This window comes from Gallinula chloropus, assembly GCF_964237585.1.
Source record: "Gallinula chloropus genome assembly, chromosome: 4".
Classification (NCBI taxonomy): domain Eukaryota; kingdom Metazoa; phylum Chordata; class Aves; order Gruiformes; family Rallidae; genus Gallinula; species Gallinula chloropus.
The window spans coordinates 73,985,848-74,000,427 of NC_140088.1; the positions used below are offsets into that span (position 1 = coordinate 73,985,848).

The 14,580-nt window shown below is 45.7% G+C and overlaps 1 protein-coding gene across 2 annotated transcripts; it reads left to right on the forward strand.

The window, feature by feature from the left end:
• Positions 1 to 2,211: 2,211 nt before the first annotated feature.
• Positions 2,212 to 14,260, forward strand: LOC311191911 (UDP-glucuronosyltransferase 2A2-like; the record flags this gene model as incomplete). Of its 2 annotated transcripts, none has more annotated exons than XM_084264232.1 (6): positions 2,212 to 2,947; positions 10,571 to 10,719; positions 11,438 to 11,569; positions 11,983 to 12,070; positions 12,750 to 12,969; positions 13,846 to 14,260. In XM_084264232.1, 6 exons carry the CDS (start codon positions 2,212 to 2,214, stop codon positions 14,120 to 14,122), a joined length of 1,602 nt encoding a protein of 533 aa, XP_084120358.1. In that variant the 3' UTR covers positions 14,123 to 14,260. The 2 variants fall into 2 exon arrangements, with proteins under 2 accessions (XP_084120358.1, XP_084120359.1); XM_084264233.1 differs by lacking the exon at positions 2,212 to 2,947 and adding an exon at positions 7,966 to 8,690.
• Between the last annotated feature and the right edge of the window lie 320 nt (positions 14,261 to 14,580).

Genomic DNA, 14,580 nt, shown 5'->3' on the forward strand with positions numbered 1-14,580 from the left:
GGTTTAGGAAAAGTCCATTTGAATATTACGAACAATATTTCAAAAACATGGAGGGGCATCTTTAGTTTCCTAGATCCTGAAGTCATTAAAAACTCACCTAGATCTCCAGAATCGAGGGCCAGCACAGGTAACACAGCATCTTTGGAAACACTCTGCAAACAAACCACAAGATTTTATCTTTGTTCCTGTGGATGGTTTATAAACAAATCTGTTGTTTAACATTCTGTTTTGCCAGCTGGGACCCTAAAGGGAGTGAAAAATCTTTTTAGCAATCAGGCACCATATTTCTTAGACACAGGATGCAAATTCCTCCTGAGAATCTGGCTCTATAATAACATTATAATGAACCCTAGCATTGGGAAGACCATCTTGACTATTAAATTACTGGAGCATAACAAAGCAATGAATAATCCCAGAATACATGCCTTGTTGTGATCATCCTGTATTGTATTACTTCTTTTTGAAAAGGCCAGTTCGGAGGGTAACTTATTTAAGCACCTTCTGCCTGATACCCAACCTTACCAGAGCAGCCCAGGCACAGAGGAAGCCGGCAGCAAGGAATAGAAGCAAACCAGTGTAGCAAATCGTACCTTGCAACTCGGAGCACGGTGCTTGCATACTTTGGAAGACTCTTCCAGGTAAGAGGTTTTTGCTGCATGACATTTGCTCCCCAGACTATGTGGGATCACAGGTTTTAGTTGGCATTCTGGCTTCTGGTGCTAAGTTGCTCCTCCCAGGACATAGCACCTTACGCTCAAGTGCTGGCTTTACAAGTGAGAGACACCCCATAAGATGTGGGCTTTGTTCTGAGAAGGATCTTTAGGGACCAGGGGTCCCCATCCCCATCGCAGTTGCGTGTTTAGACACCCAAACTGAGTCTATGGCACAACCAGGTTGGTGGTGACATGTCCCAGACTTGTCTGGGAGCAGTAGGAAACCACCTGTCACATGTAAGAGCAAACAATATGTTATTCTCAGCATTATCTTCACCCAAATGAAGGGTGCCTTCTCTCAGCATGGAAAACATCAGCACTTCTAATTTCTCACCCTGAAAAACGATGCTGCTTCCAAGTCAGCCACTTAAATGTATTCTGTGGCCTTTCCTTCCTCAGCCTGCCTCTGGCTGGTTCATGGGAGCAACGTGAGTAATTGAGTATCAGAGCTGGCATCCAGGGGACTGGCTCATTTGCAGGTTCTTCCTCTGTAAAGATGCACCAGCTTGAATTATTGGTGAAGCCTGGAGATGCAGCAGCAATCCACAGGGGCTGGGGCACACTGTAATTCGTGTTATTTACTGTCATTTATTATGACTGTGGTTAGTTCATGTTATCTACTGTCTGTAGAAAGGTTGTGGAGGCTTAAGGATGCTGCTGATACAATTGGCCACTGCTAGTCCATCATAGGTGTCCCTCTACCTCACACTGACCAGGGCTCTTGCCCCAAGCCTAGCAAGATCTTCAAGCAACCACTCCTGTAGCACTCCTGCCTGCCAGCTAAGTAAGCTCCTGTTCTGCTTCTGGAAAGAAAGGTGGAGAAAGCTGGGGAAACTCTCAGAGTAAGAGAAATGTATCTTTAATTACAGGTAGGTTTGCTGCCATAACTAACAGAAACATTACAGTATAGAGATACCACAGCTGTTGCAATTGAAAACAGACATTTTAAAAGCAGGTGCAGTCATACATATATGTATATATATATATCCCCCAACAAATCTCAGTATTTCTCCAGTAATGGCAGTAGTGCCACTTATTTTCTAATATTTACAGTAAATCTCAGAATTTACTGATCCAGTAATTACACACCAAGAAGAGAACCTGTTTTTTTGCTTTTATTTCATGGTAAGGATTCCTTAGAAAAACTATGAAAGGTATTAAAAAATTAGGGATTAAATTCTTGTTCAAAGGGAGTAGCTTGAAGGCAGACCTTGGACAGCAGCAGGGCTTGCTGCTGACCTGCTGGCCAGGGAAAGGAGCTCTCTCAGGGGGAAACTAACAGGGTAGAACCCAGAAAAGGAAAAAATTAATCACCAAACATACTTCGCTGTCTTTTCAGACCCAAGACAGAACGGGAGTTTTAAAGGACTTACCTGTGCAAGAGCAAACTCTTCCATTTGCTCAGAGCGCTACTAAAGAGCCATCAAACTCAACACAGAGGTACAGCACTCCCAACTGGAAGGGAAAACTCACAGGATATCCAGTCCTTAACCCTGCCATGGCCACAAAAGTCACTGGCTCTAAGAAATTCCTCCACCTGCTCCTCTTTCAAGTCAGTCTTCTAGGGGCTGCCTTCTGTGGGAACGTGTTGGTCTGGCCAACGGAAGGTAGCCACTGGCTGAATGTGAAGATAATCATACAGGAACTCACTCGCCGTGGGCACAGCGTTACCATCCTGGTATCCAATGCTTCCCTCTTCATTAAACCCAGGGCTGAGGCTGCGGAGAAGTTTGAAGTCTATAGTGTCCCCTTCAAGAAAGACACCATTGAGAACCTGATCGAGGATGTAGTGGCACTGTGGCTGAATAACAGGCCAACCACATTGACCTTCTGGCAATTCTACAAGGAGCTGGGAAAATTGTCCAAAAACTGGCACCAGATGAACAGGCTGATGTGCGACGCGGTGCTAACGAACCCAGAACTGATGGCCCACTTGCAGGGGTCTAGGTATGACCTGCTGCTGTCGGATCCGGTGACCCTCTGCGGGGACCTCCTAGCTCTCAAGCTGGCTGTCCCCTTCATCTACTCACTGCGCTTCTCCCCAGCCTCCACCGTGGAGAGGCACTGTGGCAAGATCCCAGCCCCGCCATCGTATGCACCCGCAGCCCTGTCTGAGCTCACTGACTGCATGTCCTTCGGAGAGAGAATAAAAAACATCGTGTCTTACCACCTGCAGGACTACGTTTTCCAGACCTACTGGGGAGACTGGGATAGCTACTACAGCAAGGTCTTAGGTAAGCCTTCTGCTACTTCACTTCTCATTACACAGCCTCCCGCCTTACAACCTGCAGAGGTAGGAACCTGGCAGGGTGGCAAAGTCAAGGTCTGAAAGATGTCAGCAATAACTTTGTCATTATATCCCTCTCTGGAAAAGGGAGTGAGCCACCACAGTCTCTCAGTTGCACCTGCTCCTCTGTCAGGGTGTTGTGCTGCTAGGCCTGACATGGGGATTGGTACCCAACTGATGGATCTGCCTTTTGCCATAATTATTCCTAATGTGGAGGTTGAAATAACTTCCACCCCATATAAGGCTCTCAGCAGGGGAGTTCCATTTACACATTTCCCTGCCCAATGGCTGCTTGTCCAAAAAGCAGGCAGAGCAGGACAGAGCTGTTTTCCTAATCCAGAGAATCATAACAAGGATGGGAGAGCTGGTGAATGACGAGGCAACCCTGCCACCCTCAGTAGCAATACTGAAATGCATTATGGCTTTTTCATAGAGACTTCCGGTACCTTCCTGGTCATATACACCCGATCCTCCTTGCACAAAACAAGTTTTCCTTAAAACATACCCTCTGCCCACAAGCAAACAGTGAAAACAGCAAGCCTTCTTCTGCAGGGTTTTCTTCCGGACTGTTTTGAATGAGTATGTAGAAAAATATGTTTGTTTAGTAGTAATCACATGTGATCAACATGCCATTTTTACTGACCTCACATTGAGCTTATAAAAAAAGAGCACTTGCAAATCATTCAGTGTTCAGCTGCCTACATCAGCCTGCATGCTTCAGGACTCCACAAGTACAGCCAACTGGTATCATGTGCACCGTGGATGCAGTATCTCAGCTCAGTTTCTCGCAGCCCAATTGCTTTCACCACCCTCATTTTCATCCTGGAAAGGATGTTCTAAGCAGCACGGAAGCTGTAACGAAAGTCTTGCACAACAACATTAGGAAAACATTGCATAACAGCGCTGGGCAGACGCCCAGCACGGGTAGTCAGCATGGTGAGGAGGACTTGACATTATTTCATAATTGCACATCAGAAGGGCGACCATAAATAAAACTGTTCGTTAACAGATTTTATGGTTCCACTTATAGTACATAATTGGCACCTAGTGACAGCCAGGACAGCCCACACCATCAGCTACCAGCTCTGGCCTCCTGTGATGCATGCTCTGGAAGAGGTAAGTTCACATGAGGACAGTCTTACTGTAGTTTCATCCACTTCGAAACACAGCATATTAACTACAGCCCCGGATCCCTTCCTTCAGTGCACTGTAAACAGATGCCCAGTGCCTTCATAAAGCAAAAGGGTCCCCACACAGTGTGTGAACATCTTTGCCGTATACCCAGCTGGGCTTCAAAGAGCCAGAAGAATGAAAAAGCCACCTCTTCTACCAAACAAATAATATGGAGACAGGCAGGAGGGCCAGGATGACCAGCAGGACACGACCCTCGCTGGACTGAGCCCCCCAGGGCTGACAGCTCTCCCCACTGCTCCAGAGGAAGCACACCTTCCAGCTTAAGACAGCTCTTTACCAGCAGATGGGGCCAGCTGGTTCCAGTCACCTTTTTCTCCAGGAAAACATGCCATTATCCAGGACAGGATTTCACACCAGCTATCTTGGCTTCCTGCCCTTCTGGTGCAAAGCAGTGTCACGCATGCCCAGCCCAGTCCAGCAGCACCCCTGCTCCTGGTGAAGGAAGGCCACAGGGACCTTACCACACAGGGCTGGCTATGGCACGGAAGGAGGTGGTGCTGCTTTGGCTGCTGGCTGTGTTGGGCTGCGGGTCCGGGGGGAAGGTGTTGGTCTGGCCAGCTGACAACAGCCACTGGCTGAACATGGAGTACCTGCTCAAGGAGCTCGTGGTCCGGGGACATGATGTGACTGTGCTGCTGCCTTCGTGCTTCCTCATCCTCAACCCTACCCAGCCCTCACCCTTCCAGTTTGAAGTGATTGAGGTGCCGATCACCCAAGCAGAGATGTCTGACATTCTGCAAGAAGCTTTCTATTTTTGGTTTTACCAGGAGGACAAGCTACCTGTCTGGCAAGCTGTGTACAAGTTATCTCAATTAATGTTCAAGCTGGAGAAAACAACCAAAATCATAAGTGATGAACTCCTGAAGAATGAGGCCCTGCTGGAGAGACTGAAGGCATCCAACTTCGATGTTCTCTTGGCAGACCCACTGGTACCCACTGGAGAGCTGGTTGCCGTGAAGCTGGGTATCCCCTTCGTGTACACCTTCCGGTTCTCCATAGGCAACACGGTGGAGCGGCTCTGCGGGACACTGCCAGCACCTCCTTCCTATGTACCAGCCGCCCTAAGCCGCCTTACAGATAGGATGTCTTTCCTGGAAAGGCTAAAGAACATCTTCGTCTACCATGCACAGGATATTATGTATCATTACCTTCTCTGGGGAAGGTGGGATCAGTACTACAGCGATGTTTTAGGTAAGGCTGCTCTTACACACAACTTTAAGTACCCAGAAATTAGAAGTTAAGGCATAAATCAGGAGCAAGACAGCCCTGAACTCACTCTCCTTCCTCAAAGATTCTTGTGTTAAGTCAAACAACCCAGGTGAGTTGTTACCTGATAATCCTGACCTGCTACACTTGCACAGATGAGTCCATACAGGTACTTCTAGGGTAGGTAAAACAGTGCTAAAGCCACTTGAAACAGAGTTTGTCAGGCATATTCAGAGATGAACTGGGACAAACACCAGGAATGGCAACATGATGCTATATACCCACCAAACACTACTAATGAGCTAAACTTTTTGAAGTAGAAATAAAAAATGGCTTTGGAAAGCTATACAGTAAAACTACATTATCCCCTAGCCTAGCACCCCTCTTGCTTTCTAACTCATCTCAAAATCAGAGATAACAGCCTCTCCCAGCCTTTTAAAGGATTGGGAGAGCAGCTGTGCCTCAATGTCCAATGATAAAAGGCCCTCAGCAGATAAAAGGTTCATTGCTTTTCTGAAAGTTTCTGCAATAAATATTAGATCATTGTAGTTATTCATAAGATTTTTCTTTTTAAAATAACGGTTGCGTAATTCTTTCCACATTTTCCCTCTAAGTGACTATTGCAATGCCTACAAGGAAACATACTCACACTGATGGTGGGCAGGTAAAATGCCCATGGTGGCTTTATTTATATTTCACTGGTAGGGTGCAATGCTGCTATAAGAGCTGTTAAGACTCCCTGCTACTAGAGCACCTAGCTGTGTGTTTCATTGTGTTGCTTATCATGATTGACAGAGGCTGTAAAACCTGGTGCTGGCAGAAGTGTGCTCTGCTCTCCTCCTGTGGTCTAAGTTGCACAGATGCCTAGATCTTGCGCTGGGTCTTTTATTGTTAAATGTGGGGTTTGGCAGTTAAGGTTCCACGTGCAGTACTCGTTTGCTAGCTGTGCTAGCTTAACTCTTCTCTGCCCTGACTGTGATGTGTTTTGATCTGGAGCATATCCAGTCCTGAAGGAGGTGGGAAAGGAAGCAGCAAGCATCTCGCAGAAAGAGGGCGATGTCCCTGCACCTTCTCATTCTCCTTGGAAAATCTTCTCCAGGGTTCTTGCTATTCTAGCTGCTTTTCTAGAGCTACCTAAAGGCTTTTTTGAAGCAGTGAGGTTGAAGCATGATGAAAGGCTGTTTGCTCCACTACCAGTCTTGTGAGGCGAACTCATGTGGTGGTGCTGAGCTCCTGGAGAAGTGCTCAGGCCATGTTTAGACTCAGTCTGAGCCTTATTTGCCCTCTGCTGAGGAGAGAGCAGCTGCCTCACATCAGCAGCACTAAGCATCTCCACTACATCAGTCAAGAGAAATCAGGTCTCTTACCTCAGCAGTATTTCTCCTGGACTACATGATATGGATTCACTGATGCCAGTTGGCAGCATCTTCCCAAGAAAAAGTACAGAAGCAGCAAGATGAGCAAAACCTGTGCTACTCACCTCCTCCTGCTACTCTTCTGGGGTGGCCTGATGCCAGAGTCTTCTCTTTCAGGTTATAAAGAGGACAGAACTAAAGCACCCAGTGGGCTGGTTAATCACTGCAGGCCATTTTGCACCTAATGAATGAGGAGATAAAAATTGTAACCAGCTTCATGGGAAGGCTGGTTGTCACAAGGCAAAGAATCAACTCTAGGCTGTAGTCAAGAGATAAGATGGGGTTTATTTTGTAGCTGTCAAAAAAGTCCCATGGGTGGCTCATGTGCTTTCCCTCGCCTGAGCTCCTGCCTGAAGATCTGGTATGAGAGTACACTGATTTGGGCTGGAATAGAGTTGATTTTTGTCACAGCAGCTTGCACAGGGCTGTATTTGGGATTCACGATGGAAACGCTGTTGCTAACACAGGGAAGCTTTAGTTACTGTGAGCAGTGCTTACACAGTCAAAGCTTCTTCTGCTTCTCGTGCTGCTTCTCCCAGCAAGAGGTTAGGGTGGGGAACAGCCGGGACAGTTGGCCCAAACTGACCAAAGGGATGTTCCACACCATGTGATGTGCTCAGCTAAAAGAGCTGGGGAGGGAAGTCAGCCAGGGCAGCTGTTGGTCAGGAACTGTCTGGACATGGGTTGGCTGGTGGAGAAAAATTGTTCTTTGTGCACTGCTTGCTACTTTTTTTTTCTTCCCTATTAAGCTCTCTCTGTCTCAACTCTCTGTTTTCTAACTTTTGCCCTCACAATTCTTTTTCCTTCCTCCTGTGGGGGAGTGAGAGGCTCTGTGGTTCTTAGTTCCCTACCAAGACTAAACTGCAACATGGAAAAGGGCTTCTGGCCTTCGGGTGCTGTAAAATGCACTCTGTGGTGAGCAGAAGCAGGAGCTGCTGTCTTTTTGAGATCAGCGGTGGCTCTGCACGAGACTCCAGAACGGGATTTGCTGCTTGCCCAGACCTCCCATGAGTGTGTTTTCTGTTCTGACTTGCTCTCTTGCCAAGCCTGGCAATAAGGGGAGCTCACTCTTATTGGTTGGCTCTAAAGTGTTTATACACTGGAGCAGTGAACTTCCAGCTTGGTCAGGAGTTTTACATGGACTGCAGAAGATGATGGGGCCAAGGTTGCCCTGGCTCCTCTGGGCCTGTGCATGCTGCTGGAGCACTGGCTTGTGTGGGAAGGTGTTGGTCTGGCCCACGGATGCCAGTCACTGGATCAATGTGAAGGTGTTGCTGGAAGAGCTTGTTGCCCGGGGTCATGAAGTGACTGTGCTGGTTCCCTCAAGCAATCTACTCATCGACTACGAAGACACCTCCTCCCCCTTCACCTTTGAGGTCCTGCGAGTCCCCTTTACCCAGGAGACCCTGAGTGCTGTCATGGACGACTTCTTAAATTTCTGGATTAACGATATCTCTAACATCTCCCTCTGGGAGATGATGTGGAGGATGAAAAAGGATCTGGATGTCTTTACTGATTTGTTCAAGCAGACCTGCGACACCTTGCTAACGAACCCTCAGCTGATAGAAAAGCTGCATCAGGCCAAGTTTGATATTCTGATCTCTGATCCCCTCTCTGCAGGGGGGGAGCTTGTAGCAGAAATCCTAGAAATCCCTTTTGTCTACACCTTCCGCTTCTCTGATGCGAATGTGCTAGAGCGGCTGTGTGGTGGGCTCCCATCCCCACCTTCTTATGTACCTGCTAGCACCAAGGGGCTGACAGACAGGATGTCCTTCGTGGAAAGACTGCAGAACTTCCTCTTTTACTTTTACACAGATTTATTTTTCGTGAAGTTTTGGCAAGACAAATGGGATGGGTACTACAGTGATGTCCTAGGTAAGGCAGCTGATGAGTGGTTTCTCCTCTGCATGGATTGTGCCTGTTGAATGTTTTGAGAGCTGAATGCTGTTGCCTCAAAATACTTTCTCAGTGGCCAGCAGAGATTATAACCTTGTTTTGGTTGCATGGAGGCTGTGCTTCCCCTTTTAGGTCTGGTCTAACAGATGCCAGTGCCATTTTGCTCTAGTTCCTCATTTTTGGCAGTGATGATACAGCTGGTGAGTTCTTGCAGTGAGCTGTATGTCCATTGTAGTGCTTTCAGGGCACAGTTGTTGCATCTTCATCTTGATGACAGGCACTTTACAATTAAGATGGTAACGGATAAAGGCTGGAGGGCAAAGACATTCCATAACTGAGTGTAAGGCATGGGAGACAGGTCCATTGACAGCAAAGGGATGGAGTTAATTCTATTGCATCTAGGAACACTGTCCCTCTCTGAACAACTGCAGAGCAAAAAAACACTTCATTCACATTGCATGCAGCATTTGGAGGTACCATCTTGTAACCTGCTTAGTACAAAATGATGCTAAGCATGAGTTCATATTCTGCAATAAAAGAGGCTAAGAAGCATCATCTTATCCCCCAGAGTGGATATAGTCTCAGAGTTTAAAATCATCTCTTTAAACTACATAAATACCTGACATTTTTGTTCCAACCTAATTCAGGCTTGATTAGAAGTCTGCTAGGCAGACCTTTTAGTTCAGTGGACTTTGATTCTTGAACAGAATATCCACTTAGGCAGATAACAAACAAGCAAGCACCAGGGCATCCCTTCTGCTGCCCTCCCATCTCTTTTTCTGTGTTTCTCAAGAATTCCTCTGTGTTCTGCAAGCTAAGCCCTTTGCTGTGGATTGACTTTTTTTTTAATACCACATAAGAATAATTACACCTTTATATCAGTTTGCTTGTCCTGACGTCTTAATTTTCACTCCAGTAAATTTGTAACTGTCTCAGTGCTCTTTACCTAGAATTAAAAAAAAAACCTGGTGTAAATTGTAAGGCTGATTGAGCAGTATAAGAAGATGCCCTGCAGATAATTCTTATCTTGCTGCTTGTATTCCTTGGTTCCTGTTTGCATTAGCCTGGCTTTGGACAATCATTTACTAAGACTGTTACTCGCCTCTTCAACCTTATGGGGAAAATACTGCAAAGACAACACCTGCCTGAGAATATACATTTTTCCAAGTGGGAAGCAATAAAACATTTTTACCCATTCAATATTTTTTTCTATAGATGGATTTCTAGAGACATTGGATTTTGCAGCAAATGACACTCAAAGCATCTATGGATTTGGCCAAATTTTCCCCATATGTGTCAGAATGAGCTGACCCAGTCGCCAAGAGAACTAGGGATGGCCATGCCTGTCTTTTATATTCAGCCACTGACTGAGTCACCATTTGAAAAATGCTACAGAACATTAAGAACTTTCTTTCTCCCTGACTGTGGATAATAATTTTGCAATTAGTTTTGGTTTGGGTTTGTTTGGTTTTTTTGAACTGCATTTCCTGTGATTCTTTTCCCCAAAGTGTGTTTTTATTACAAGCACAGGTAATGAGTCTTTTAGAGGTACAAGAATTGCACTTGTGTATCACAGAAACTAAATGCTTCCCACTTACTCCTGTACTGCTCAAGTAATTCTGAAGGTTCAAAATCCTTTTGAAGGTTGTATTGCCTTGTTCATGGCAACCTGCCAAGGCTGACCACCGGACGGGGCAAGGAATAGGTCTGGATTTGTCCATGTGTTAATGTCATGCTCAGTTTAACAGATTACACTGGCTGGGAGTGCCGAAAGACAAAGGTAAAGCTCCTGTTTTTTAATCTACAGCAAACATGACCTCTCCCATGCCTGTTGTAAACGCCTTGTACCTTGTCCCTAGGAAGGCCCACAACCCTGTGTGAGACGATGGGGAAAGCAGAGATATGGTTAATCAGAACATACTGGGATTTCGAATTTCCACGCCCTTTCCTGCCCAACTTTGAATTCGTTGGAGGACTTCATTGCCGGCCTGCAAAGCCCTTACCAGAGGTATCCCAAGTTCATTCCGGGGTTGACTGGCAGTTTGGCCAGCAGGACATAAAATTGTTTCTTTCCTTAATCAGCCATTGTAAGCTGTGTCCTGGGAAAGTGCATTCTTAAACAAGAAGCTCTGCTGCTGGTGGGGAGTTAGGGCCAATTTAAGCAGTATGTACTTGTGCAAACTGAGGTCTGGGTTTACAGCCTGCAGTCTTAGAACAGGATAGCTGAGGTCCAGCAGGCAGGAATACAGCGTTTGTTTCAGGAAAAGTAGGTGCTACCTCAGAATAGTAAAGTGTAAGATTGAATTCTGAGATACAGACTTGCAGCCCATGGTAACACTGAAATACAGGATGCAAAAAGGCACTGTGCCGGGACAAAATCCTTAGACAAAAGGAGTCAAGGCTTGCAGAGAGATACCAATGATAAAAACTATCCTTGCTTAGTTTAAGACATCATAAAGGGAGTAAAGTAGGCACCTCTGGCCTATGGCCTGCAGCAACTGGCAATATTCAGGCAGAATTTGAAACTCCCAGATGCTTAGGACAGTAACACGAAAAGCTCTGGTCTAGATTATCACTCCTGTAGAGGCCTTAGAGGAGGTAGGGCATTTTCAGTACAACTTGTCTGCTGAAATAAACCTTCAAAAGGCTGAAAAGGTTATGTGCCTTGTTCACAGAAATACATGTGATCTGCAGTGCATAATCACTCTGTTTTCTGCCTCTCCTAGGAAATGGAGGAGTTTGTTCAGAGCGCGGGGGAACACGGCATTGTGGTATTCTCTCTTGGGTCCATGGTCTACAACCTAACTCATGAAAAAAGTAATGTGATTGCCAGAGCCCTCAGCCAGCTTCCACAAAAGGTAAATTTCTTTTCAAGCCTAAAACAACTTGCCTTGGTTTTTTTTTTTGTCACTCCTATTGCCTCCAGAGAGCCTTTAAGTTTGGATTGCCCTGATTTTCTCTGCTGGATGTGCCACAGCTGGGAAGCAGGGTTCTGCAGAGAGGCAGACTTGCCACTTTATGGAGAGTTTGGACATTTCCCCCTCTCTCAACCAAATGACGCTGAGGTGTGTCCATAGGCCAAAATATAAAAATCACTCTATGGCATCTTTACAATAAGTAAATACTAACTAATCAAAGAGCTAAACTGGAGGCAAAGCGACTTGAATAACTGGCAAAAGGCACACGGGTTTGAGATAACGTCCTGCATTAAATGTAATAATGCACAAGGACACATCACATGCACTGTGTTTATCTTCTTCCTTTGTTCAAGGTCCTCTGGAGGTATAAAGGAGAAAAACCAGAAAGTCTGGGCTCCAACACCAGGATTTATGACTGGATACCCCAAAATGACCTGCTTGGTGAGATTGATTCTATGTGGGATGCACTGCACCCTCGGAAAAACTGTTTTTCTTTGGTTTTCCACTAAACTGGCTTATTCAGGCAAAAGAACTGCATAACACTCGTGGTTACATTTAGTTTCGCAACTCAAGCAGCCGAAGTTTGCTCTTGGTGCTTTAATTTCCTAGCCTGCTTTTGACTTTAAGGTGAGTGCCTGTGTAAGAGCTATGGAAGATACAGACAGGCTGTGCAGGGAGAAGGGAGTGGTTCAAGAAAGCAGCAACTTTAACTTAGCTATAAGATGGATCTCCAAAGCAAAAACCTCTGTCTCAGAGCTCAGTGGCAATTGTCTGGCAGGGTAAGAATCAGCTGTAGGCAGGAGTAAGTATCAAAGAAGATATGCACTCTGGAGCTGGACTCTCTAACTAATATGCAGGGCTCATTCTTCAAAAGACTTGACCTAGGCAAGGCTGTGGCAGAGGTCTGCCTTGAAGTTGATACCATGTAAAAATTAGTACCCCACAAAAGCAGAAGCACTGAAGTAACTCTGGGGCAGTCTGGAGGAACCAAAAGTTAAGTCTGATGATAATCTAAAGGTTTAGGCAGTTCCCTTCTCTAGCAGTGCATTTGCCTGGGTAGTTAGCAGGGCTCATGTCTGCCACAACTCTGGTTACATGTGCCTCTCCTTCCCTGTTCCAGGTCATCCATCGGCAAAGGCATTTATTACTCATGGTGGGACCAATGGGATATATGAAGCTATCTACCATGGGATCCCAATGGTCGGGATTCCCATGTTCGCCGACCAGCATGATAACATTGCTCACATGAGGGCAAAGGGAGCTGCAGTTCAGCTGGATTTCAGCACACTGAAGACAGAGGACCTAGTTGATGCACTGAATACAGTCATTAACAATGCCACGTGAGTTTTGTTTTTGCCTTTCAGTAGGATGAGGTTATTAAAATCTTGGGCTGCTGATAAAAGAAATTCTTCTGGTGCTTCTGGGAACCAAAAATAATGACCAGCTGGAGTTCAGGTTTCAGATTAAAACCATCTTTTATTTCTGAGAATCAGCAGTTGTCAGAATGGAGAGATGAATAATTTGATTTTCCTTACACTACATTTTATGATCCCTTTGACAAAAATAGTTCTTGGAAAGCCCAAAGCAGCTCCTGAGAAAGTTTTCTGATTTCTTGCTCTCTCTTCCTTATTCTCTGCTACTACAAATCCTGTGGAGGCTCTGGGTGATGATTCTAGTTGTGTTATGTCTACTCTGTCAGGAGCCACAATTCTTTCTCCTACCTGAGTTAGGGATACCCTCAGGTTACTGTACCTATCAGCCAGGAAGTAGTCAGCAAGGCAGCCTGGCAGCCAACTTACTGCGCACCCCCAGCCTACTCACTGGCAGGGCAGCGTGAGCAGCAGCAACAGCCCTGACCCTGTGTAAGCACTTCACAGCACTAACACAAAACATAACCCCATACTAGCTCCTGTGAAGAACATTAACTCTATCCCAGCCCAAACCAGGATGCTGTATGATATGTGGACAGAAAATGCTGCACGTTACGACGTTGCTTTTTTAAAAGAAGTGAATGGGATAATTTTGAGTAGAGCTTGGCTTTCTCTATTACTGCTCATAAGCCAATTTATGCAGGTGGGAGTAAACTGGGCTGGTTTAAAAAAGTGTCCAAACAACACTGATGAAAGTAAAAGCAGGGCTTTTCCTCAGGAGGAAAACAGGTGCTGAACGGGCTTTTTTCATGACACATCTCCTCGGTTTCTTCTTTTTTTCCCCAGCTATAAGGAAAATGCTGTAAGGTTATCCATGATACACCATGACCAGCCAGTTAAGCCTCTGGACAGAGCTGTCTTCTGGATTGAATTTGTCATGCGTCACAAAGGAGCAAAGCACTTGAGACCAGCTGCTCATGATCTCACCTGGTATCAATACCACTGCCTGGATGTTCTGGCATTCCTGTTCACCTGTGCAGCCATTGCTGTCTTCATTCTTGTGAAATGCTGCTTATTTTGCTGCAGGAGATGTGGAAGGATCACAAAGAAGAAGAAAGAATAGACATCCTGTTCCTATCAGCACTTTGTTTTCTTCTAGGCTGATTCGTCAAGACATTCATGATAATTCCTTGGTGAATAAGATTATTGGGATATGCTGTAAGCTGGGCATATTATTAAACACCCCACTGAACTGGGTTGTACTAAAAAGCTGTTGTGGGGCAGAGTTGCTTGCTTAGCCAACAAATTCCTTCTGGCCTAAATGAGATTGAATTATAGAAGCTTTATCCCTTGAGACCCAGATAGCTGTCAGACACAGTCCCTAGAATGGGAATCGCTGCTCTAACTTTTCAAATGAATTTTGGTATATTTCAGAAATTCTTAAGAATCATAGAATCACAGACTGGTTTGGGTTGGAAGGGACCTCGAAGCCCCTCTAGTTCCCACCCCCCTGCCATGGGCAGGGACACCTCCCACCAGACCAGGATGCCCAAGGACCCATCCAACCTGACCTTGAGCACT